Below are 26,931 nucleotides of genomic sequence, written 5' to 3'. Positions count from 1 at the left end.
GAAGAGAAATGCTGAGCCTGGCACTGTAACGGGTGCCTCTACAGACCTGAAGGGAGCTGCTGAGGTCAGGTACATGCTCCTGGGTAGGCCTATCCTAAGGAAAGTCACAGTGAAAGTGGTTTCAGGACTGAGGTATATCGATACGTCTCATAGGTAAATCCAAGGAAGCGGGAGCTCCAGTGGGAGAGTTTCTGAAATTTTTTACTCCTTCCAGGTCTGCCAAATGCTGCTTCTAACAAACGGTCTGCCACAGCACCCGCTAGAGCAGCAAGCCACCACACCTAATCTGTCTGGCCTCCCTACCCTCATCTGCCACTGGCTCTTTCTGCCCCTTATCCAGGCTCCAGTTTAACAGGAGTTTGAGCCCACCAGCTCCCACCCATCCCATCTGTCTCCCACCCAACCCCAACCTGTCCCTGAACACTCCCGCTAAATCCTATTGCCCGGTCACAGCCTGTTTGTGTTTCAGCTGTCTCACAAGCCCCTTTAATCTTTGGTAAAAGGTGCCTGGCTAGCAAACAACCCCCTCCCCGCTGCACTCTTCCCCGTCCCCCACGCTGCTCAGTAACCCAAGGCCAGGATGAAGATGAGTGGGGTCAGGGTGGCGAATGGCCTCCCTGCCAGCTTGGCCTGTTGGGGCTGAGCCGCTTGGGCGGGCTGGTCACGACAGGCCTGGCAGCAGCTTTCCAAGCTCCGCCGCAGGGCCAGGGTCTCTCCTCCACCTGGTACCAGGTCAGCTCCCCAGGGACCCTTAGGACTACCGGTCTTCCTGCACCCTCTGCCTCAGCTCACCGGTGTGCCTGGGGAGGAGGGGTTGATCTCCAGCACCCCGACCACGGTGTCCCCGCGTGCCCCGAGACCCTGGCTTCACGCCTGCTGGCACCTGGAGGGGCCGGGGCCCTCTCCTTGGCCCTGCCCACGACCCCCGGCCCGCGGCGGCCCCACAGACGCCGAGCCGCCCCCCAGGCACCGCACAGCGCCCCCGGCCCCGGCCCGGCCCGGCCCGGCCCGGCCGCCGCGCGCCCCGCAGGTGGCGCTGTTGCAAAGGCTGCCGCCGGCGGCCGGCCCAGCGCGGCGGGGCGGTCGGTCCCCGCGGCGCGGCGCGGCGCGGCGCGGCTCCGCGGAGCCGGCGGGAGGCGAGCAGCGAGATCCGGCGGTCCGGGGCCTGCTCGGGGAAGCGCGCCGGGCAGGGACTGCGGCGCGGTTTTTTGCAGGGCTGCGAGGAAGGCCTGGATTTGCCTGTATTTACCCCCCGCGATGCTGAGGGACGCTGGGGGACCCCCCAAGGAGGCTACGCAGAGTGCGGCTGCCACGGGATGGGCAGTAGCCTTAAAGACTTGACAAACTATGGCCTCCTCTCGTGACGTTTTCCGTTACATAAAGAACGCCAATAAAACAAAAAAAAGCGGAGTGATTTTTCACTGACGGACTTTCTTCTGCGGAAAACAAAGAAACAACCAACCAACTGTGGCAGCAAGCCCGAGGGCAGCCTTCCCCCAGATGAGAGACCTGCAGGCCCCTGGCCGCAGCATCAGGACTAAATGGCACCTGCCCCAGCAGCAGCGCAGCAGCTCCAGGTGTGGGAAACCTTAGTGTTTCCTCACAGATTTTGGCTTAGGGTCGGGGCATATCTCAGGAGGGATCGGGGCTCTGTGGCAGCCCTCTGCCAGCTCTGCAGAGTTGCGGTGGCGTGGGGGCCATGTCCCAGCGGTCGTGCCTCTGAGGGGCTTTGCAAGGAAGGGGTCGCAGTGGCTCACCGTCTCCGCTTGGCTCCTCTGTGTGAGGGAGAAATGGAGAAGTGCGACGTGAGTCCTGCTGGAGGGGTGCTCCGGGCTGGCCGGACAGGAGGGGAAAGCGCCAACTCCCTGAGGGGCCACTGAGGCCCGTGAATGTTCGTTGTGCCCTGCTGTGTACAAACAGGGTGGACACTGAAAGGAGGAACAAATGCTTGACAAAGGTAATCTGAAGTTAAGGGGAGGATACTTCGCAGCTGTGATTTTTGTCTCTTCTAATGTCTTCACCCTCGAGGATGAAGGTCTACACCCTCATGGGTGAAGAGTCCTTGAGGAGGACATTGGGGAAGGAGGTCCACCGCCGCCTTCCCAGGGGTTTCCACTGAAGAGCACAGTCAAACCCAACTGTCAGAGCAAGAATAGTGGTTACTAACCGCCTGTAAAGGGGACGTGCAAGCCAACAACCGCGCTCCAGTGAGGTTCGTGGGCTGACAAGATATCAGAGGTCAGCTGCAGCCATTTTAAACAAGTGACTCTCCTGAAAGGAGCTTGGCTTTTTTACTGCTTTGCCTGCATGTAATTGAGTTTTTTGTTTCCCTTCTCAGCTCGATCTCTTCGCTTCACTGCTCCACGGCTATTATGAACTCCTTCAACTATTTATATGGTTCAAATGTACCGACACTGCCTAAAAAAATCCTTAAGGTGGAGTTTTAGGAAATCGGTTAGAAGTCTTAGAAATTGAGTCATTGAGGATGGGTTGAACTTTGCTTTTTTCTTACAGCTGCCTGCTGTGTGTTTGTCAGATAGGGATTGAACTGAGAAGGGGTCTTGGAGTTCAAACGCCTTCCCTGCTGCAGCGAGGTGGAGCATGGCACAGGATGCAGCTTATCAAAGATAACAGCTGTGTGTATCAGGGGTCTCCACTTCCCTCTTCCATGCTGCTTGCTGCTCGGGTCCCTGCCTGTCCTGCGCACCCTGCATGGAGGGAGGGTGGGGTAGGATATGGTTTTCAGACCCATTAACAGCTCTTCAGCCACGTAAAGTCTGTGTCACAGGGCATATCCTGCTGATTCAGCAGTAGAGGGCAGTTCCTATCTCGGGGAAGGAGAATAAAAGAGATCAATAAATCTCCTTTGCCTTAGGAGGCATGAGTTGCACCTTTCCACCCTGTCTGGTGAAATGTGGACCTATATTACAAGACTCTACTGCTTCACTCACATAGTTAAAGCAGTATAATTTCTCAGCAGTCAACAAAACTGTACAGATATAAATGTAGACACCAACATCTACCAACCACTGAATTGCAACACACCTCCATAGAGCTGTGTGCACAGCAGGCTTTGGTGGTTGTGGTATGAAGAGTTGGGGATCGGGGAAACCTGGAGGTGTAAGCAGATAAAAAAAAAGAAATTTTTTTTTTTTGGGGAAAAAAGGGGATTTTCAAAGAGCATTTCGGAAGTTTTGAAAGTATCCACAATTGTTTCATTATTCCCACTTCCCCCAAATCCTCTTTCTAAATCTGTTACCAAAAACATTATCCAGGGGTAATTAAAACACCAACACCATAGCCAATAATCATTTGATAATAAAAATGCAAAGTAGACAGCAATAAAAGGCACAATGTTCTCCACGAACATCCCCTTATTACAAGAGTTGACAACATTCATGAATTTTGTTTTTCACTTCTCCAGGGGAATAAAAGATGATTTTTGCATAAGGAATGTTTCTGTTTAAAATCTGGCCCAGGAGCTCGGTGGCCTCTGTTTGACTGTCCTGACTCTCCTCCCCGCAGTGACTGTGATTTTTGGGGGCAGGGGAAAGGGCCCTGTATTTTTGGCATGGTGCTGATATCCTTCAGGGGACCTTTGGCTAAAGTGACCAAATTGTATGAGAGCTGCTTAGGGTAAGGAGGATGTTGCAGGAACATGGAGGTGTGCCTGCACTGAGAGGGAGAAGGAGCTGAAAAGTAATGCAGAAGGAAAAAAAAGTTTTGTGGATACTTTTCAGCCTTGGGCACTCAAGAGGAGGCTGAGAAGGGAAGGAAATAAGAAAAGCAGCATATCATGAAGTGAAGAGAGCGGTGACATTTTACAGCAGCCGAAGATCTCCGCCACAGTGTTTGTAGTCCTTTCATGTGGTGTTATCGGAGTTCTTTGTGAGGGTTTATTATCGTGTTCTCCCAGACAGAAGGCAGACAGCCATCCTGTGACCCACATCCTGAGTTTTACAGCGCTCCTTGTCCTGTGCCATCTGGGGTATTTATAGTGTGACCCACCACTGTGAGAGCAGAGGACTTCCTTTATACTCTAAACATTATACGACAATAATAATGAGAAACTGGGACAAATGACAAGCCTTCCTGCCCACAAAATGTCATAACCCTGCCACTTCAAATGATGCAAGCTGGCTAGGTCACCATGCCGTTTGCTCAGTGGGTTTCAGGTTACTGGCTGTTGTTGCTACTGTAGTGAAACTGAGGCTAAAGGCTGTACCTCAGGGAGTACACAGAAAAGTGAGTCTAAATACTCTGCAGGCTAAATGGAGTAGGGACGGGGTAAGAGGAGAAGCTGAAGCTCCCCGGCTAGGGCAACATCTGTCCACCCAGCACTTCCCAAGGACTGGCTGTTAAATCAATGGCAAAGCAAGATACAGCTAGCCCTTGAAGTACACTGCTGCAGAGCAGTAGTACATCCCCTCAAAGAGATTTAAGGGCTTTTTTTCTATTGTTTTTGGCAAAATTTTGCCTAGATCTCAGTTATCATTACAAGAAATGTTCTTATTTTCAGGGGTAAAAGGAGGGAGTTGGCTTCCTTTCTTTCTGCATCACCCCCCGAGGTATGACACTTCTGCAGGCTGGTGTTAGCACTTCACTGCAGAAATGGTGCAAAGGGACTCCCAGGGGGCTGTTTTTCTTTCCCCCAAGAAAGGGAAGATTCAGAGCAGAACAGAGAGAGAGAGAATACAGCTTTAATTGAACCTGGGCATGCATACCATTGTTACCCAGGAAAGGTCAAACATGCTCTAGGGCTGTAAGAGGTCAGTGGGAGAGATAAAGAAGATGAGGTGTGTGTAGAGTAAGATAAGAGCTAAAGGCCTTATACGATTAGCCAAGGGTCAGGCATGTGGGGGATAGTGTGGCAAAGGGTGAATGAGCTGGTGGCTCTCCAACTAGTGCTGAAGAAGGGGTGAAGGGAAGCCCTGCAGCTGGGAGGGTTTCTGGTTGATTTAGCAAGAAACCTGAGTGAGGGCTGAGCTGAGCCCACTCATCCTTAGCTGCCCCGGTGTTTCCCTATGACTTGCTTTGTAGGCTCAGGTGGGCCTGAGCACCTACAGATTTGTCTGGAGGGAGCATAGACTGTTGGCCAGCCCTGTCCCTGTCTGATGGCAGACAGCAGAACATCTGACTGCCTGAAGCATGTCATGGGAGTGCTGGCCAGGTAACATCCAAGAGCAAAAGCGAGAGATGGCTCCCTGCTGGTGTCAGCCAGCATCAGCCTTGATACAGCTGCAGAGAGGGTGGATGCAGGTGGGTGGAAGCAAGCGCGGAAAGGTCTCTGCCCTCATGCCTTCACCTTTCCTACTGGGCTGTGTGTGCAGGCTCCCCAAGATATGTCCAGCCCCTCGCTTTGAAGCATCAGGTCTTGGGGGTAACAGGACAATTTGGTCCTGAGGCACTCTGGGGACTTCCTCCTGTTGTAGCTGATAGCAAATGGGCCAATTCTGTTACGTATATGGCTACTTCTGGAAAAAGTAATGAACAGTATGTGTGCATTGATGCAGGGACCAAAACTAAGCTAAAGAGTAGAAACAAAAAAACCCACCCATCAGCAATTGGAAAGAACTGAATGCCTGCCTTCTCCTACTGGCAGAAAAAAGTAGGAAAATTGGTTTCTAGACTCAAATTGGGTGGAAGATGGGATTATGCTGGTCTAGAGATTTTTATACTTCAAGCAGGTGGGGAAGGAGAGGTTATAGTGAGATTAGATTGGCTGGATGATGGGAAGAAAAGGAGAGCGAAACTGCCACAATGATTTCCATCTTCAGCCTCCCCAGATCTGTCGGGTCTTTTGTTCCACAGGTTTGTTGGTGACAGGTGAGGAGTACCAGGATGAATGCATTGCTTCTACACAGCAATATATGTGAGCGTGATAGTAAGGTCTAACCTGCTTGTGAGCCAGTGACAAAAGACAGAGCTGCACATTCTAGCCATGAGCAGCCTACACTTTTGCCTGAAAAAAAAAAGATGTTTTTTTATATTAACTTGATAACTGAGCTCTCTTGAAGTCCTATCAGCACAGATACAGAGCATGCCGTTCTTTACTGCAACGTAGCCAAAGTAAACTATCCCAGTGCCATATCAACTTGTGCAAAGGGAGTGGAAAATACTCCCATGGAGTGGAAAATGCTCTGACACCATAGGTTTACCCAGTGCAGATGGCTGGTTGCCAGGCAGTAAAGGAGGAATTGACTCTGGCACAGAGGCAGAACATACCCTAAAGGTAGCAAACAAACAGAACACAACTTGGAAATGAGTGACCTACAGTCTGTGCTGATCTGAGAAAGTGCGGATGTGGAAAGTAATTCTTTCAAGTAAACACAATTTCTGTAACTGGTGGTGTGACAGGCCAGTCACAACGTTAGGTTTTGAGGTAGCAGTCCCCTGCAGAATACTGCAGCCTTTTAAGACTTCACCAATACATTTATCTTTCTCGAAGGCAGTGCAAACATCAGAACACATGCTCCATGTTGCCCCATGATAACAACATCAACAACATCACACAGGACCATATCCATGCAAAATCTTTATTTGGAGAATGTCTCCTCTTGAATAACAGCACCCCTCCAGTTTACACGTAAGCCCAGAAACACAGTATTTGCATTGTGCAGAAAAAAATACAAAGAAAATTCTTAAAACACATTAATCTTCTGATATCGTATAAATAGTATTGTAATCGCTTACCCCTATTTCCTCTCTTTTTATCCCTCTAAATCTGCCTTTGGGCTAGTTAGAGCTGAAAACCATGGCAATGACATAGTATTAGTTTTGGAGATGGGCCACAGTATCTTGAAAGTCAGTGTGGAGAATTATCTGCATTGTGTAAGGGCAAAGACACAAGGATACCAATATACTGTCTAGCACGTATATCTCCTTGTTTTCCTTCCAGGTTAGGAATGGCTTTTGAAATTATTCTGATCATTTTCTCTGCTGGTCCAGAGCTCGAAAGAAGGCTGAGATTGCTGCTGTTGAGGGTGGAAAGTTCCTCCTTCATTTTATATCTGTATGTTATTGCGGTTTCTCTTGGCTGGGAAATTTCATTTTTATTTCTAATCTCAGCCATGTGTCGGTCAATTCTGACTTAAGTTCCCTTCACCCTCTCCCTGCTGTGCAGCTCTGCAAGCCATATTGCAAACATATTTTTCAGCATGGGTGGGAGGTAGCATTGCGGTTTTGGGCTTTGCTATTGATATCAGTATTTCCCTTTTTCTTTGTTTGAAACATTTTTTTCTTTAAAAATAGAGTTGATGGTAAACAGCTTTCATTTAGTCCCCAGGGGGAGGTGCAGTGAACATTTTCATGCAAGTTTGAATAAGAATTAAATCACATTTTCCCAACTTTTCTAATGAATTCAGAGATACAGTCATCATCTCATGAAATCTTCAGCTTGATCCTTTATTGGGATTATGCAGAAGAATAGAAGTTTGAACTTTGTAGACTTGTAATTAAATCTCACTCCAGTAAATTAGGACTGCAGCATCATGGCTTATTGCCAGTGGAGGGAAATTAGGGGATTGTTTGACCCTCAACCAGGAAAATCCCAATGTCCTCCAAAAGGACATTACAGAAAACATTGAAAAGGCTGCCAAGCTCTCCATCCTTTCCATTCCCTTTAACAATCTTTTGTCTCTCTTCTTTGAACTGATGGCTCCTGCCAAGTAAAGATTCACTTCTCACATATACTTGCCTCTATCAGATCTTGAACCCGGACAAAAGTGCCCACTATGCAATTGCAAGAACTTCTGCCATTTAAAATGCAAGAACATTTCACTTCTACTTTTCTCCCAATCACTCCACTAGTTTTTCCTTTGAAAAGGGGCAGTGAAGGAAGTAGCAATGTTTTAACCCAAAGAGAAAGTCGAGTACTATAAAACTAACATTCAGCTGGCTGTCCATGCGGCAAAGGCAACCGAATGTTGACCTTAGATATTAATATTGATTTATGATATTAAACAAACAGAAATATTTTACTAAATTCTAATATTTATAGGTAAATAAGCTTGTTGGGACTGGTTATTTTCAAAGGGTGACAGATTAATTCTGTTACTTGGCCACTTTAAGCATATGCTGTCCTTAATTTTTTTCAAGAGTTATCGGATGTTTCAGTGTACAGACTATCGGCTCCCAACGTGAGGAGCTGAGTCAAGGAACCACGATGGGTTTGATAGTTTGCAGTAAAGCCTAACCTGCCATAAAACCTGTGGCATGAAATACAACAGTCCTTCTTATGCCTAGGGAAGGTTTCTTGAGTTAATAGCTGACAAGCGATGCTTAGTCAGGCATATGGCTGGGCATTTCAATCACAGTGATCCCGAGTCACTCAGAGGGATTTCCCTCCTTTGCCTCCCCCATCCACCCCATGTAGCTGTGACGGCAGTGGGATTTGAAACACATACTTAAGAGCTCTTCTCAGACCACACTTCTGCCTAGTTCAAAATGCATCGAGCAAGGAGACTGGAGTGGGATCCGAAAATAGCGATTCTGCGTGGAAACAAAACTTCCAGTTCGTGCTGAGGGGAACCGCACGAGGGAGCGCTTTCACCTTCAAAACATGGCATCCCCTCCGGGCAGGCCCCGGGCGCCTCCCCCCCCGCAGCGCCGGGGGCTTGCCTGCCTTTGTCCGCGTCGGGGAGTAGAGCTGGACTAGGACGATTCAGGAGCCCCTGAAGCTCACGGGTGACTCTTCTTTCTCAGATAGAAGAAGAGCCTGAAACTTTGGGTTAGTTGTTTATCTTCCTGGCACCTTAGCACTGCCGCCAAGTGCTGTTACTGTCACTGACCTCTTGGGCTGACTATCCATTCTGGATTTCAGCAGGGTGAATGGAAGGAGGTGGCAGGTCCTATTCAGCTATCCATCTCCTGAGGAGTCTCCCCATTAAACATTTTTGAAATGTATAAACCAGGCACGGGGTTTGTGCATGAATTTCTGGGAATGCTCGTGAAACCGGTATCTTCCCAACCAAGCCCTTTGATAACCTGTCATCCAACCCCAGCTTCCCCAGCTGCAGCAGTACAGCAACAGCACAAGCTGGGTACACAACAGCTCGTAACAACGTGATTTCTGAGGTTCTAGCTCTGCTCTTCCTCCTGAGAATAAAGATAAATGCACAGTTCTTCGCTGCTGCTCTGCAGTCACACGACTGCATTGCAGGAGGCACTGGAAACAGACTGCCACATCCTCCTCCTCTCCATCCACAGAGCCCCGAGATCCTGCCGTTGCCATTACCAGTGACAGCTGTTGCCATGACAGTTTTATGCACCCATTGAGACAGGCACTGAAAGTCACCACTTACTGTTTTTTAACTACACCTGGTGTAAAAGGAGCTTTCTGTTGACTGCTGTTTGCAACTGGCAAAGGCTTCTGGAAAGGTGTTCAGCTATGGTACCATCCAGCCCATTCCCATAGCTGACACATTAATCATGACACAGGTACTGTAGAAACGCTAAGCCACAATCATTCATAAAACTGTATTCCATGTATTTCTTAGTTGTCTGTATCATAGTATGAAATGAAACAGCTAGTGCTGTTAGAGGAATACACCATTTTTAAAGTAGTACTAATTCTAGTCTTTCATCCACTGGTCAGTCACATACTACTGCAAAACACAGCTTACTAACTTTCTAGGTTTTAATTTCTCATTCTTAGCCAATAAAACCTTCCCCGCAATATTGCTCTTTCCTATTTCTTTCCTTTTTTCTTTTCTTTTCTTTTCTTTTTTTTTTTTAAGATCTCGGCTGTTCACAAGCATTGGAAAAGTAGTTACTTGACATGACTGATGAAACAGGTTGCAAAATCAATTAATCCCCTCCCCATCAGAAGAAAATAAAATGCACAGAAAACTCTTGTTCCACAGAGATGTGAACTGAAGGTAGTAGGACTGGTTATATGTGACAATTTACAGTTCCCCAGAAATCAAGGATAAATTAAAACTTTCAAGTTATTGCTAGGCACCTCAGCTTTACTAGTAAGTGGGATGATGAGAGTTGAAACAATCCTCTTCAAGAACTGTTTTTTAATGGGCAGAATTGGGGCGGGGGAGCAGGGGGAGAAACGTTTTGTAGCTATTTACTAGCCCCCAGATGTCCTAGATGGTGATGAAGAAAGGTGGATATAGTAAGAGTGGTGGGAACAGTTTGTCAACAAGTATTGCTACACAGCATGCACAAGAGTTAATAAAATAAATTATACACCACATTTTCTTTTCAAACAAGCTTTAAATAGTCCATATGTAACAGAATGATGTGTTACAGACAAGAAATTCTTGCTGCCAAAACACAGGATGAGTGTTTTTCCCCATCGTTCTTTCCAAATTACAGACTTAGGAAAAATATTTCAAGAAATTAGAAGATTTTAAAAAATAAAATTATGCTAAAAACCAGAAAAGGCCAGTAGAAGAGACCGGTGAAGTACACGAACAAGTCATCAGAAGAATGTTAGTACACAGGTACTTACAAAAAAACACAGGAGTGGACATAAAGGCTTCAAAGACACAGATATTATGCAGGCTAATTCAGTATCAAAGAGCAGAATACATAGGCTTTATTATAAACTCTGTAATTCATGCATTTGTGTGTGCAGATAAAATATACTTAAAGCCATGTATTTAAATGCCGTCAAGAAGACACCTGAACTCCTCCCCAGCAACATCAGTTGACTTCAGGGAAGAATTAAACCCAGGTTTGTTTATTTTTATACACTGGCCTAATCCAAACCCATAATGTGTAAAAGGGAACAAAATAAAAGAAAGCAACCAGGTATTTTCTGAGCTGCTCAGAGACACCGGGACAAAGATCCAAACCCACTTTTTGGTAATCACCGTCACTGGAATGTAATGGCAGCAACACCAGCCCAGACGGTTCTCAGCTGTGTTTCAGAAAGTGGCTCCAGGAAGAACAATCCAAGGGTTGAGTGGGGAAAAATAGAAATTAACCCTGTAGTACATACATACATACATAGATGGCTCTCTTCAGAACAAAATAAGGTAGCACTACTGAGTGTGTGGCAATATGGAGTGTGCATTAAGATACGCAAGTGAAATCTGCTTGGGGCACCTTCACTCAGAGGGATAAGTCTTCTTAAAATATTATAATAATAATAATAATAATACTTCTTTATACTTGCCACTCGTTAGCAATTGTTTACATCGTAGAAAAATAGATAGTATTCTGTAACAAGAAATATAGTTACTTTGTTAAAATGGGCTATTTTAAACCAGCTACTATTCTTTCATATAAAGAATTTCTAAACAGCAAAACAAAAATAGGTAATACTGAGTGCAAAAGAGCCAGTGGTATACTTTGCATTGGTTTGAAACACTAGTTGCCAGCTACTATAATTACACGTTCTGTACACTGTACTACAAAAGTCTTCCATCTTTTAGAAGCTTTGGGGTTTTTGCTTTTCTTCTGTCTAGGTGGCAAGTAAGTATTTAATCCGAGTAAATTCAAGCTCTGGAAGTCAGAAATAATTTCACAATCAGTCTTCGCTACCATTCTCTCGCATTCCTTCCCCCATGTAGTGCAGCAGCACTTTCTACTTATGGCCAAAAATCCCTTAAGTTAAACAAAGTTTAGACTGTAGATACTTAGAAGTTTAGCTTATAAATTCACATTCTTTTAAAAATCATTTCACTATCTCCCACGTTTACATTTACACCAAATAGAAAGCTCAAAAGCCTCACTTCATGCATTTCATCATCCCCGCTGAAGAGTGAAATAGAGTTCAGATAAAAACTCTTTGCCAACGGTAGGTATTAAGTCTTAACACTACAAAGCCAGATGGTTCCAATGTAGAAGTCAGATTTTTCTATGGTCTCCACAACAGTTTCAGATATGAATAGCTAATTCCTAGTGACAGTGGTAAAGGCATTACGAGTACACCATGAACACCACAAATGGAGGCAATTTCCAAGCATCAAAGAACAAAAAACAAACAAAAAGCACCCAGGAAAAAAAAGTCAGTGAAACATTCTTAGTAGAGCAGAAATCTCTATTCTCCTCTCCATTCATCTCACACCTTTTCAACTTTGGTGGGGTCATATGTATCTGAAAAAATATAAGAAAACACTATTAATAATGTATTGTGAAATCTATTCAACGTTGCTAGCTGCGGAAATGAGACATCTTTTCCTTAGTTTTTATTAAAAAAAGAAGCTAATACTGGACTTACAGCCTTAAAGATACATACTACATTCCTGACCCAAATTCTGTATTTACACCAGTGTAATTCGGGAGCAACTTGGATCAAATGCATGCAGATATAATTTGGGAAACCTTGAGTAGGTAGAAACAAGCACACTGACTGCTAAGTGATTACTTCTCGTTTTCAGATGCTTTGACAGGGAGAGAAAGACGTAAGATTTGCCCCCCTTGTACTGAACACTAAGGACAGGTAAATGGTTTAAGCATCCTAGCAGGGTGCTTAAGGCTGGCTGAAGAAGGGATGATGCCATCCAGTCATCAGGGTCTTTTCATTCGGTTGCAAATCCTTGGTTTCAGATTAATTCAACAGAATACAGGAAAGCACAGCTGCGTTGCATCACTGTGGTTAGACTGTCTCGCTTCAGCCTGCAAAACTGCAGCTCACATTTTGAACATTATTCACTAAAGCACTGGACTGGCTTACTAACATTGGTCTTCATTTTCAGCCTACCTCTTGTCAGTTCACAGGACAGACCACACTTTGTTTTTCTTTTCCTGAAGCCCCAAGGACACTCATCTATCGGATTTTTTTATTGGATTTATCCCAACATTGGCCGTGAAGTGAGCAGATACAAGCCTTTTTCTTCACCCTTGTGACTCTGGGATAGGATTGCAATGAAAGGGCTTTGCCTTGTGAGATCTGCCTGCCCTGTGCCATCATGCACATGTCTGACTTACCCTAGGCTCCTTGGGATGCACGGTCATGGCATGGAGGAACCAGGGCTACCTATGGAGGAGTCTGTAGGCACACAGGGGCCTGGACAAACCAGCACTGCAGCCCGTGCTACCGTGTGCTACTTGCTGGTCTTACGCAACCTGGGTATCTGTGCTAACCTTAAACATTCCTCCCGTAGGCTGTACTCGTACAGCACTCGCATTTAAACTGGTGAGCATATATATATATTTTCATATATATGAAAATAGTTGTACACATAAATATCACACTTTGGAGTAAAACGTTCACTTTTAGGACTTTTATGTTGATGTGAGTGAATGTCTTTATTCAAACAAGCATAAAAATCCTCAGAGGGAAATTTTCACTCCTGCGTGCAAGTGGTCCATCCGCAGCATCCAGACTCATATCAAGGGGGGACTGGCTAAGAAAGAACTGGATTTGTCCCCAGTGGGTGGATTCCTGGTGCAGGATCTTTAATTGCTTCTCTTGCCCACTCTCCTCAAATTGCTAGGCCAGCCAAGAAAGCAGTCTGTGCCAGCAACACCTATGTTTTCGAACTGCTTATCACTATTCAGCCTCTTCTGGTGTTTCCAAACTTCAAGAACACCACATGAATGCAAAAAATCAAGAGGAAAAAAGTTTTTGAGGGCTAGTGCACTCCAGGGTAACGCTGCATCTTTCTAAGCTTAATGCACTGACAATGTGGGAAGATGCCTCTAAAGCAGTAACATTTTTTCAATTGTAAATATTTTGCCATCTAAACTGCTAGAATGTACAAAAATTCTGAACTGTTCTGTGCGAGGTTGACTTAAGAATAAAAATGGATTTACAGTTCAGAAACCTGATTCTCCTAAGGCCAGACACATGCACACTAATAGAAGTCCCCACAAAATTGCAGGTGCTCCCTGTTTCGGGGAGTGGCAGGGGGGAGAAAATCAGGCCACAAGACACGGAGCCTCTGCGTGGCTCAGTTTATTCCTTGAAAGCATACCCACATCCTCAGCACCTAAACCAAGGACACAAAAGGGCCAGACTGCCAGGCTATGTCACACTTCTGGGGGGACAAACACTGGAGTTCTAGCACTGATACAGAAATGTTTATTCAACATTTGGTTGAGCTCATTTGAAATGCTCTCTACAGAAACAAAGCCAGATCAGCAGCCTTATGGAAGCAGTCTTCAAACAGCAAAAGAGAAAAGACACCCAGTGCATTTGGGAACATTTGGAGATGTTCTTCTAATGGCAGTATTTGCACAGTAAGATGAGCTCCTTGCACTGAGTTTCGGCAGAGCTCTTCCTCTGAGATGACTGTTCATCTGCCAAGGTGCATTATACATGCGAAAGCTTGTTTCTGCTAAGGCCTCTAGCCTCTGCGACAGGCCCAGTCTGCAATTGTAAGACTAACATCGCCCTACCTCACTCCAAATAGAATGGCCTTTAGCAATATTTACTCTTTAAAAGCAACAAATACAGTGGTTTTCCAGGATTAATTCTCATTTTGGCTTTCAGTGGTACCAGTGAGCTAGTCTGGAAGTTGGAGTGAGGGTTAACAGAGGAAGACGAAACATCAGGCGTTTCTACAAACATGAATCTTCAGTCCTGCCCCGTTAAAGTAAGGTGAAGATCTTGTGGCCATCAGGAAATCAGGGTCTTTTTGGATGGGAAGAGGCCAGTGGAGGAGACGCCTTCCCGCCCCGTGTGAGTGCGTGTTACCCTGCGGTACTAGATGTGCGCAGCAGGAAGGGACATCTATCCAGATGTGGGGAGGGCTGTTATGTCTGCAAGGGAACTGCTGCAGTGGGAACACGCTGCAGAATACAAGCCTGGCATTGTCAGCAAGAGAGATAAATTTAGACCTAATTTACTGCAGAATAACCCTCCAATAAAACACACACAATCTGTTTTGATACATCCCTGAAGTCATGTCACCACAACAGTTATTTTCTTCACTCCAGCAGAAACCCCAAGGGAGGAAAGCTTATGAAATACATGTGGGGCATACTAGACCTGATGGGCACAAGGGAGCTGAATTAGCCTGTTTGGAAAATCTGGTCTAGAGAAATACAGTTCAGAGCAGAAAGAGACACAGAGCTGTGGGATACAGAAAAAGACGTGAAGGGAAAGGCTGCAAGACTGCAGGAGCCAATACTTAGAACTCAGACAAATATTTCTCTTCAGATGGAAATACATAAGTCCACTTTAAAGTATGCTCCATTTAATTTCAGTCCCTCTGTACTGGAAAACTGTGAACAGATTTATATCAATGAGGTTTAATGAATAACCTGTGCAGATTTCAAGGTAGAGCGTCAGCTGTTACAGAGAAGATGAAAAAATGAAGGAGGAGATTAATGTTAATTTAACAACTTTCACACCATACATTCGCTCACTCCAATTAATTTAATGGACTAGACAGGTGGCCTGGGAGATTTATCCCTTTACACAGATCTATGGCAATAACTGATTTTCAGTTGTTCAACACAATGCCATATGAAAACTGTTTTGGAGAGAGAACAGCTCATGTTACTTTGGGGATGCATATGGACTACAAAAGTTTATATGCTTTTGAGAGATGAGGAACACAAAAAAAAAAAAAAAAAAAAAGGTGTTCACTGAAAAAGTCAACTTTCCATTTGACCTGGGGATAACAGTTATTCTCAACACCTGATCTGGAAAATATTCATGAGAGAGAGAGAGAATTTTCCAGGCCCCTTAATGCAGCCATTTCCCAGAGGCTTCACAGAAGAACATCAGATTTTTATTTTTAGTTTCTTCTGAACTCTGATATAGTATGTGTCTCCTTAAGTATTAGAGAGGGAAAAAATGGGTATTCAAGGAGAGGCTATGATTAAATCACCACGTGTTCCCAAACACTGGCACTAGAGTGACTATCTTTGAACTCTGCTGTTTGAAGCTGGCCGTTCCCTGAAACAATTAAACAGAGATAAGACCTCAGGGAGTGCTCCAGTCTCTGTGAATGAGTTTCAGTATCACGAGTTTTACAGTAACTTTTCCTAAAATGGGATCAGAGAACACTCATGTTATCTCTTCTACAAGGAGAGCAAAGAGGGTGGCAACCAGACAGGGGTACTACCACCTACAGGCTGTTACTATTTGAGCAGCATTATGTGGGCATCAGCAAATGGATCATGCCCATTACATAAGGAAATGGTACCCACTTGGATCTCCCACAATAGTGTCTTACCTAAAGAAAAATCTCTGTCGATCTTCTTCTTGTCCATTCCACCTAAATATCCATTTTCACTGAGAGAGATAACACGCTTGGAAACAGCCCCTGAGCTTGCCAGTTTGCTTCCTCTCTCCTCTTGTACCCTTGACAGCTTCTCCTCATCCACCTCCTCTCCCGAGTCTGCGCTCTTAATGCTCAGACGTCTCATCCGGGACACAGAGTCAACTTCTTTCATTCGCACTAAGCGATCCATGGCAGTCCGGCTAGGTGGAGAAGTGAGCTTGCCTTGGAGTGTCTCTATCACTTTCGAGGTGCTTCTCACTCTCTTTTCTGAATGCTGATACACAGCTGACTTGCAAACCAAGTTTTGGTCCTCACCTCGGCTAGGACTTGCAGGTTGTTCAAGAACTTGCTCAGTTACCAGTGTTTTAGTGCTGGCTTCCTGCTGAGTGGTCTGGCATTCATCAGGGTATAAAGATCGTCTTCCCACTCCAACAAAGAGAGCACTTTCTGTCCAGCCACATTTTCGTCTGCCTTCATAAGAACCATCTTTTTTTCCTTCTTTGTCACTTACTGTGCTCCTCACTGATGACTCAAAGTCCTGGGCACCATTTGCAGGGCTAGTGCCTGGGGCGGGCCCAACGTGGTCATCCGGAAGGAGAGACTCCACTGCTATATCTATACCTAAAATTCTTGCAGCTCTTGCCTGCAATGACTCATTCACAGGGATTTCCACTGCATTTGCATTTGAAGAGTGATCAGAATTGTTAGCACCAGGTCCCGGGGCTACATCAAGTCCCACTGACCTCAAATCTGGCTCAGAGTGCCCTTGGTTCCTCTTTGTTAGTGACAAGCGTACTACCGAGCCTCTCTCTAACGCCGTATCATTTGTGGGAGTTGCACCTTTGCTCAGTTTAACAAAGTCTAGGTAATTTTGGTCTTTGCTCATCTCCTGCAAGACAGGGTTATTGAAAGGATTACTGCGACACGAACTGCTTGGGCTACTGGACAAAACTCTCTTGAGAGGGCCCACGCGAACTGGCTGCTTGCTTGTTCTGCTCTTGGCTTCCCCCGTCCTCATTTCTGTTATCAGACTTCCATCTGCTGGCCCGACTCCTTCACTGCTCCCTCCTGGCTGCGAGGAGCCTTGAGAGCCAACGCAGCCCGGCTCACTGCCATGCTCCGTCCCCATGCTCCAACTTTCAGACTTACTTTTAACTCTTCCTGACTTAAATACAGGCACCTCTGGCACAACTGCTTCCAATTTCCCACCGTGTTTTGGCTCCTGGTTCGAATTCTCATTTCTGGACGCCCTCCTCTGTGTAAGGGCACCTGCCTGTGGAGAAGCCGCAGCACTTTCCAAATATTCTTCACTGCTTGGGCTCTCCTCCTGCCCTTGCAGCTCCTTGTTAAAACTTTCTAGCTCACTTATTGCATCCCAGGGACGGCGACTTACAGGCTTCAACAGGAACTGCCCAAACAGCTCTTTACTGTTGCAGGGAGCGCCTGCTTCTCCCTTAACTACATCTCCCTTGGAAAGAAGGCTGGTTTCCCTCTCCTGGGAAGGCACAGGCTGGCTCTGGTGGGCTTTCGGGGAGGGGGCCTGCAGGACTGAGGTGGCAGTCCTAGAAAATGCGCTGTTGCTAGACTGGCTGAGGTACATCTGACCCTTCATACCGTAAGCCCTCTGTCTGCAGCTTCTCTCGTCAGAAGGTAACCCTATCTGTTTTGACCCTATTGTGGATGCTGTACATCCTAGGAGCTTTGGAGACAGCGGTTTCTTACTATTGGGCTGCCCAGGCTTTGTACCATGGAAAAATTGTGGGCTTTTAGGTTCTTCGGCAAAACTGGTCTGTGTCTGCTGGTCTTTGTACTGATCACCTGGCCAGGAGCCAGAGTATTTGAGCTCTCTGTGTTTTGTAGGCTGAATAAATCTGAGGTCATTCATTTGTTTGAACTCTTCTGGTCTCCACAGCTCTTGTTTTTGTAACTCATTTTTATTGGTCATGCTTCCTGTAAGCGCTTGTAACTCCAAGTCCGTCGAAGACATACTCAAGAGACTTTGTTCTTGCAAAGCCCCATTGTTATCAAACCCATTCTTATCAGGGCTCTGGGTTATGTTGTTGTTCCTATCTGTATCTGGCACATTGGATTCTGATTTAACTGGGATAGAGACCAAACAAAATATAGTTTCATTCATTTTTTTCTTTGAACTCTTTTTGCTCTGCATCCCAGTTCCAGGTTCAAACTTTTTCACTTTTGTAACAGTCTCACAGGTGCTGTCCATATGTGAATTTCTTACAGAAAGTTTGCCTTTTGTGTACTCTGCACTGGCTTCGTTACGGGGGCTGTGATTAGTTGTGCTACAACTGTCTCTTTGGTCCGGCAAGGCACAATTTTCCTGACCTCGGATGGATGGTGCCAACCATCTGTTGCTATGGGTGGAGCTGTCGGAAGTTCTTTCTCCCTTTGCAGAATTGGACAAGTCTGATGCATCCAAAAAGGCACTGTTGTACTGTACTTCAAGATCTCTCTCTTGCAAAGCACCAGAACTGGGACTACATGCATTTTCAGTGTATTTAGTGTTGTCCTGCAGACCTGCTGGTGGTGCAATTTTAATATGTCGTATCCGAGGATCATCAAAGGGAATATACTGAACAGAACGCAGGTAGTCAGTGGGGCGCCTCGCATGGCTTTGCTTCCCATGAGGAAGATAGTTGTCTTTGCAAGGGTCCCCCCCTACTTCAAAAGTATTCGCAACTGGTCTTTGGCAGGGGACAACCCGCTCTGCAGGACCTTGCTGATCACTGGTGGCATACGTGTTGGTGTTAGGCACTTCATTGAGGGGATGTGGGGTCACGTTTTGATGAGGTGGGGATTTGTAGGAAGGAGGAGGTACGTAGACCGGGGGCTCCAAACCAGACTCTTGAATGCAAGCATCTTGCCTGGGCTCATTACCTTTGGCTAAGTAGGAGATGGGTTCATCTTTCTGGTAGTGGTCCTGGAAACCCGCGGTTTCTGCAGGTGCCCTCGTCTGCCGCTGCTGTTCATAGGATGGAGGTTTCAGAGGTCTCCCGTACTTGGGTTTCACCAGGGGAAGGAAATGGCCTCCCGTTTCATGGTGCTTGGCTGGTTCCACACTCAGTCTGTTCGGGGGATAGGAGGGGGTTTTAGTTACGCTGAGCGAGTTGTTACTGTTGGTCAGCGGGGGCATTTCCACGCACCTCATGCTCTCCGGCGAAAGAACCCTCGGCAAGGACTGGGATTTCCCCTTGTTGTGGGCGCTCAGTACGTTGTCTCCCAGGGTCAGCGAATACAGCTCTTGAAGCAGCTTCTCCCTGTCACCCTCGGACATTTGCCTTCCTACCTTTTTTGGCTGGTTCCAGCTTTCCATTCCCAGACTTTGCCATTTGCAGTCGCCAGGCACTTCACAGCTCTCCTGCAAGCCGCTTCTTCTGACATAACCTGCACCCGTCCCCACCTTCAGCTGACTCTCCTTGGGGTGCCGGGGTGCCCCCGGGGCTGCGGCCACGCCTTTCATTTCCACACCGCCTTTCTGGGAATAGCCCAGGAGCACGCTGAAGTCCTGTCCTCGTCTTCTCCAGTAGGCAAGATCTTTATCAGTCTTGGGCTGGGAAGACCATGCTAATTGAGGCCTGTCATAAACCCTGAAAAAGAAACACAGCGTCACAGGCAGTTTGCACAGATGCCCTTTCTTTCCCTTATGGGTAAGGCCATTAGGAGGTCAAATGTTGAGTTATGCCAATGGGGTTTGTGTAATCTATTCGCAACCAGATGACTTTATGATTTTAATGAGAGGATTTAAAAGTCAGTCATTAACATGAGCAAAGGAAGGGACTGATGCTCTGCTGGCATGTTGTTAGCTGTGCAAAGCTGTTTGTTAGAAAGAGAAACAAATGCACATAGTTACGTGCTGTGCAAACATGCACAGCCTTCCTCGTTGGACACCAGAAAACCAAAAATGATTGTGTTGAACTTATTTCTGCACTCTGCTACATCAAAACCTATAGACGTCACGGGGACTACTGTGGTACGCAAGTTTAACAGGAATCCAAAGCTAAAAAGCAGAGGTAGGAAGAACAGGTAGGGGACTATTTCATAAGATATATTTTGTAAGAAGCATGATTTGCATCCTAGTACAAGAGCTGAAATTAAACATGTCATTTCCAGTGTTGATTCTTGTTCATCTTTCAAAGGGAACAAATTTCTTCAAAGTGCTTTGGATGAAATGATACATGCCACAATAATGGTGATGTATCAGCACAGTTCTGAATAAGATGGAATGAATATTTGAAATCTAAAATACCTCAAAGGTATAACACTGTTAAATAAAAGGGGGATTAACTCCAGCAATCTATTACTGAAATATGAAAGACATTAGACATTTTATTGTGGATTATAAATTTAGAACACAGATTTACATGAGCAGAATAGGTTCTTTGTGTGTTCTGAACAGACTGTAAACTATTTAATGTATTACTGCTGAGCAAAATTGGTACCTTTCTATATAAATAATTAATCTTCTACTTGAACCGCGTTCTGCTATTCTTGTACCTAAGATGTCCAACAATATAACTGCCTTTACACTATGTAGCTGCCACCAGCATAAGACTGGAAAGAAAAATTAAAATTGACAGAAATAGGACAAGTCTGTAGATAGAACCCAAGAATTTCTTCCTCTTCCCTCCACCCCAAGGTATATAAGCAGTGTCATCTGTCTCTTTTTTACTAAAAACAATGATCTATTCAAATAGTAGTTTGTGAAAACATAACACAGTTCAAAATTTGGAATGAAAACTAAGCAATCCAGATCCACAGCAATTTTCTTGTATGTATGTTAACTTCATCCTATGACTATAAAAGTTTAAAAACCAAACTGGGATAAGGAGCATCTTGTTCATATTAATTCAACTGGATTAAGACTTAACATCTGAACAAGATGTTCTGCCTCTCAAGCACAAAGTACAGTTCGATCACTGAACCCCAGGAAGTAACAGACATCTTCATTAATCAGTGAGATGTAACAGGACACCTCCTATATTGGAAAGTTGATTGCTGTAACAACGAACATTTCCATGCCTCTCTGCATGTGGAAACACGCAGCTGAACAAATGCTGCCTTCTTCTGAGATTATCAAATCTACCTTTTCATCTCATCCCCATGCTGTTAGGACACCATTTATATCTGCGTTTACAAAACGAGGTGAGAAACAGGGTCTAGCAATAGTGAGGAGGGAAGGGCCAGATTGCTCTTTCTGTTTGATTTTAACCATCATCGTAAAAGAGTCTACAGAAATCGCAGGAAGTAGAGAGTCATAGATTCCAAGATCAGCAGAGACTGTTACGATTATTTAGTTTGACGTCGTGCTCAACACAGGCCATCAGACTTCCCCAGAATGATTCCTGCTTCAGTGGTAGCATGTCTTTTAGAAAGGCATCTAAAAATCTTGTTCTTTAAATTTCCAGAGATGTTGTTGCAAAACTTAATTCACCCTTAAAAAAACCTCAAAGTAAACCCAAATTCTTATCAACCCAAATATAAAAACACTGGGGGAAGGAGGTATGGTAGACAATAATACTGAGATTTGCAACAATTGCAACTAACAGCACAGGAATGGAATGGGCTGGATGTTTGAAGGATTTAATAGGAAATCAGGAATAGGGAAGGAAGCATTACTCAACTCTTTCCTAGGAAACCACTAAAACAGAAGAGTTTTCGTTAGTTTGCTTTTTTAAAAATAAACAAAACCCAAGCTCAGACATTCATTAAAGTAAATTAGCCCTAAGTTAGGACAGCTTCAGTTACAGAAAAGATGTTCCTCCATTTATTAAAAGCTGTTTAAAAGATTAATTTTCTTTTTAACGATTAAAAGATCAATAAGTAGGCTCCAGTAATAAATTTCTGAACATGATACAAACCACTGTGACCTGTACTATGTCATCATTGCAACGTGAATGTAGAAAAGACATTTAAAAGGAGGTATTTAGAGCATTTTAAACCTGATCTTTTCTGTGATCTATTCACAAGGTGGACAATACCAGTTTCTCCAGCTTCTGGCTTGGGTGCAAGAGGTGGTTACACAGACAGCCTGTTTCCTGGGCCCCAGAAGCTCTGGAGAGGATGGCACTGCACTGCGCAGTGAGAATAGGATGCTCCACAGTTTTCCCAAGGACCCTCCAGCTTAGCTCCAGCCTGAAGACTCCTCTGCTCCCAAAGATGGAGAGTGGCTCCTGTACACCTGTACGCAGCAGGCATGGCAGGCAGGCAGGCAGCGGGGCAGCACAGCACAACCACACTGCTTGTGGCTGCAACTGCAGCAGAGTGGCTCCTTCCAGGATATGAGACATTTTTTGGGTCTTGCAGTCAAATGAAGTGGTGGGAAGGGGAAGCATCCAAGAGCCACTCCAGCTTCAAAATGCTTCACTACAGCCTCAGCAATGCTACGTCTGGATGGCGAATGCCGGTCATGCTGTGGTCTTTGTGTCCATGACATTATCAATTAAGAGACCGCACAGTCTAGCAGCAGTTAGTCTCTGACCATGCCACTACGCAATTCTGTCTCACCCCGTGATACAACAGTACTGATGCATGAAGAAATGCACACCCAGATACAGCGGCTTACAAGTGCTTCACACCTGGGAGGGGTGCCAAGGATGGAGCGGTCCCATGGGACCAAGGAGGTAGATTTTAACATCATGAACTCTTTTCTAACAGGCCTGCTTCTAACAAATACCACATTTGCTGTCATAAAGTTCTTTGAATTGATTCTATATAAAATTAATCCAATGAAAACCATTTAAAAAAATAAACTATTGCTAGCTTTCTGTGAATTTTAGGCCTTTACGAGAAATGAGGCCATCAGTACACCCTGCAGTGGCTGCATGACTGCATTTCACTGAGCTGCCGCTCTCAGAGCAATGGCTTGAAGCTGCCTGGTTCCTCCAGGGCAATGCTGGACCAACAGGACCTTGCGCGACCCACAGAACGGGGCTAGATGTGAAGGAGCATGGCACAGGCTATGAAGTCAAAACCCTGCAGAATGAGGCCACTGCAGGGCTATCTAGCAATACCGTGGGAGCTCCTGTCCCTGTTTCTGGCTGCCAGCATGCAAGCGGTAGGCGTTAGGCACCCAGTAGCTCAGGGTGGGTGAGCTGCAGGCACCGGGACAGACTTTGTGCCCAACAAGGATGCACTGTTAAGAAATTTCCAGGATTTGGCAGCAAGGGGGAAGAATTTTCAGAGCAGAATTTTCTGGACACTGGCAGCTTCTGTTCTATTTTGGGATCCTATCCTCACGTACATTCTTCCAAGCCTCAACAGTGGGAAACATCAGCACACTTTTCTAATTTTTCCAGCAGGTAATCTCATTAATGATGCTATCTGTTTATCTCTGAATGAGCTAGCTACCAACATAGTTCCTCCCACACAAATAGCTAAGCGAAGTGCCTCTTCTCTCCACTCAGAAGAGAAGCAGGAGGGGATTCTTCTGTGAACCCTCTCATCTCTACCCATAGGGTCAGCTTTCCCATTTTCTTTGCCTCGTCTCCTCTTCCAAACCTTTACTGTGCAGCCTCCTAATGCTCAGTTAAGCAAGGACAGCCAGGACAGCCCTCCCACCATCTGCTCCCCCATGCTTTCCCTGAAGAACAACGGGATGGAGCAAAACATCGCTTGCCCACTCTGCCGTGGCGTCACTCCCCCCTTGCAAGCAGCAGTGGTGGGCGGTGTGATGTGCCCACAGGCAGTTGCTATGAAGCCTCTCGCCACCTCCTCCTCAGCAAGGATTGATCAGCAGAACAATCCCAATGAGTGGAGACAACAGCATCATCTCCTGCCGTCTTGAAACACCCTGAGCCCTGCAAACCTGTCTGCGAAGGGAGCAATGAGGTGGGCAACATCACTCACTTCTGTGGTGTTTGAAGGGTGATTAGTTCTTCTACATCAGTGGTCTGAGCATGAGTGTGGTGTAGAAAATTCCTCATCTGAGGAGCCTGAGTCATGCTCCAAATTGCTGTGGAGCTGGTCAAGATCTGTGAAGGTAGTTGGGACACACACTGTCTCTTCTGGCCTTCTCCTGCCACTCTGCTGCACTGGGAAGGCAGTGTCAGGAGATGGTTGCAGGAAGCCTGCGATGCCCAAAGAGCAGTGTCTTTGTGCTGGACCTTGCTGGGTGGTTGTCCCCTCTTTGGGCCCAAAAGGTTCCCAAGTTTCTGCAGCATGCAGTTCTGTCCCAGCCTGAGAACCAGGAACCTATTTCCTGCGACGGTCCAGAAACCAGACAGCGAGATCAAAATCCCTGGTGGACTTCACAATGGCCCACCCATAACAGGCCAAAACACCCCAAAGTGGGCCATCACAAAAATCTTCATTTTTAAAACAGCTCGCACTTGCATGGCAGCCCCATGCCTCAGATGCTTCTCCAGGGCAGGGGAGTGGGTCTGGAGGGGGACTGTCACCCCGGAGCTCAGCAACTGAAACACAGGTGCTGCAGCACTGAAGCTGCAGACAGCTTTCCTGGATCTGGCCCAGAGAGCTCGCTCCTCCCTTCCTGTACCAGCAGGACAGTGGCAGTGTCACACTCTGCACCAGAGGTACTCTGCACACCCAGGGACGGCAAGAAAGAGACGGCTGATACAAAGGTTTTCCCTTGTTCATAGCTGCTAGTGCCTTGTAAGAGTTCCCAATAGGCTCACTGGGAATCAGAGTTTGCTGTAACAATAATAGTAAGAAAGAAAAGATTTCTATTTTTGTGAAAGTGTGACAAAGCCATATCCTGGGCTGCATTCCCTATTTTATGGGGAAAAGCCACTTTTTAAAACCAGGATATAATATTTAACTATGCTGTAGACTGACAGGTTTCACCCCTTGCATTTTGAGATGTTAGAAAGAGACATGTAAACTGTCAGAGAGCATTATTTCATATTTAGCCTACACCAGCAGTTACAGATACCTCTGCCACATCCGAGGTGTGGGGCAGATGCGCGAGCCCCCACAGATGCACCTGGAGAGGCGGGAGGCAGGGAGGCAGCAGCCCTCCCTCACCGCCGTGCACCCACGCAGGCTCTGCCTTACAGGGCATGGGAGCAGCAGCGCTGCGGTTGCTTCCAGCCTTGCACAGCCATATCTTCTTCACACCAGTTTTTCTCCACGCTGTAAACTCTGCTCGAAGGCCAAGTGTCACCTTCCTTGACACCCCTGCACACTCTCTTCCCCTGCTTCAGAACCTTTTTCCCTTTCATTCTTTTTCAGTATCTTTTCTCACTTTATTATTGTCCAGTTTACTTCACCCAAAACACACCATGAAGGATCCTTCTTATTACCTTTAAAACTGTGTCCTCTCCTTCCTTCCCCAGAAGGGATAGTTCCACCTTGGGACTTGCTGCCCTAGGACTGCTTCACATCTCTTCCTGCCCGTTATCCTAGCTGGCAGCCAGGAGCCATTCCTGCTCCAGGCAAGAAGGCTCACAAGGGGAAGAGATATGAAGGGAAAGAGCAGACGAGCCCAGCAGTCAGGGGACACGTGCCTTTGCCACGTGTTACCAAAGGTCTTCGTAAGAGGACAAGCTCCCAAGGCGACAGCGTTTTTCCCTGCTTTCAGTTTCAAGCCCATTCAGCGGGAGGAAGGGGCTTTTCCTCATAAACCATCGTCACACTTGGGCTGGCTTCCAGTCCTGCTCTAGCCCCTTTCCTTTGTTCATCTGCAGCACTCAAATAGCCACAGAACAATGGCCGAGCCGCGGTGTGTACACACAGCTTTTCCTGCCCAGCCTGCCCCAGCCCCAGCGCGCACGTACTCCGTGTTAAGCAAGCCACAGTTGTACAAGCACATTTTATGGAGTGACAACAAGAGCTTCCACTGGCTTTGAGCTGTTTTAAAAAGAAACGAACAGGCACCTTCTGATATTTACTCCGCGAGAGCAGCCTTAAAAAACCAAGAAAGTCTTCAGTGCATGTACGAACACCCACCGAGAGCTGCACATGGCCAAATCTACAGCAAAAACCAGGGTGTGTATGTGGCAGAAGAAGCTGGGTTCAGTTTTTTAAAACTGAAGAAAAGGAAGAGCTTTTGCCCCCTTTTTTTACTGTACTTGGACTGAGCTTTTCTAAGCCCATCAGAAAGACCTTTCTGATACAGATCATATTAGTAAATGAAATTTTCCCACGCTCGGTCACTTCCCATCACCCCGACATTCTCAACGGCCTCGCTCTAGCAGGTGGTGAATGGATGTGCCACTGCTTCGTGTGGACTTGCAGTGCATGGAAATGGTCACTAGTATGGGAGCAGGAAAGGATCACAGGAAGATGGTGTCAAGGGTTAGGGTCATGCTTAGTTATCTGTCAGGACCAAAAGGAAGAGAAAGCAAAGCCATGGCATGATGCTGAAACTTACCCCCCTTCTGAAGTATGAAAAGTGGACAAACCCTGAAGGTCATGGTGGTAACCAGGACCCGCTTGCCTCCCTTGGCTCCCATGGCTGCTTTCAGTGCTGCTCGAGTTGGTTTTCACGAGAGGTTTCTTGCTGTATGCCCTGGCTCTCGATTCTGCCTCAAACCCATTCAGCGTTCTCTGAGCAGATCTGTTCCCCACAATTTCATGCCGGTATCCATCATATCTGTTCTCATATGAAACAGGGGGATTTTTTGACAATTTGTATCCATGAGAAATCAGGAGGTCCTCGACACTGAACATATTGTGCTGGTTTCACTCACAGCTGTGCCATCAGAAAGCTCTTTCCAGCAGGACCCATCACTGGAAAACAAAACCAAAAACAAACAGAAGGCTGCTTTAAACAAGGAAAGATATCTTTGATCAGCTGGTAGGCTGCTGAACCTAAGAG

The 26,931-nt window shown here is 46.1% G+C and overlaps 1 protein-coding gene across 4 annotated transcripts in view; it reads right to left on the bottom strand.

The window, feature by feature from the left end:
• Positions 1-6,522: 6,522 nt before the first annotated feature.
• JCAD (junctional cadherin 5 associated) overlaps positions 6,523-26,931 on the bottom strand; it is a 66,976-nt gene continuing 46,567 nt past the window's right edge. For 2 of the 4 annotated variants that reach the window (XM_076331780.1, XM_076331779.1), the window contains exons 2-3: positions 26,485-26,843; positions 15,994-19,741 (exon numbers count right to left, since the gene is read on the bottom strand). In XM_076331780.1, coding sequence (XP_076187895.1) covers positions 15,994-19,741; positions 26,485-26,783 — 4,047 coding nt within the window. In that variant the 5' untranslated portion in view covers positions 26,784-26,843. Of the gene's footprint in view, positions 12,055-15,993; positions 19,742-26,484; positions 26,844-26,931 lie in introns of those variants that run through there. The other 2 variants (XM_076331781.1, XM_076331782.1) reach the window with 2 other exon arrangements.

Source organism: Aptenodytes patagonicus, chromosome 2 (assembly GCF_965638725.1).
Source record: "Aptenodytes patagonicus chromosome 2, bAptPat1.pri.cur, whole genome shotgun sequence".
Classification (NCBI taxonomy): Eukaryota; Metazoa; Chordata; class Aves; order Sphenisciformes; family Spheniscidae; genus Aptenodytes; species Aptenodytes patagonicus.
The sequence above is the reverse complement of the archived record's forward strand: the minus strand, read 5'-3'. Positions and strand labels throughout refer to the sequence as shown.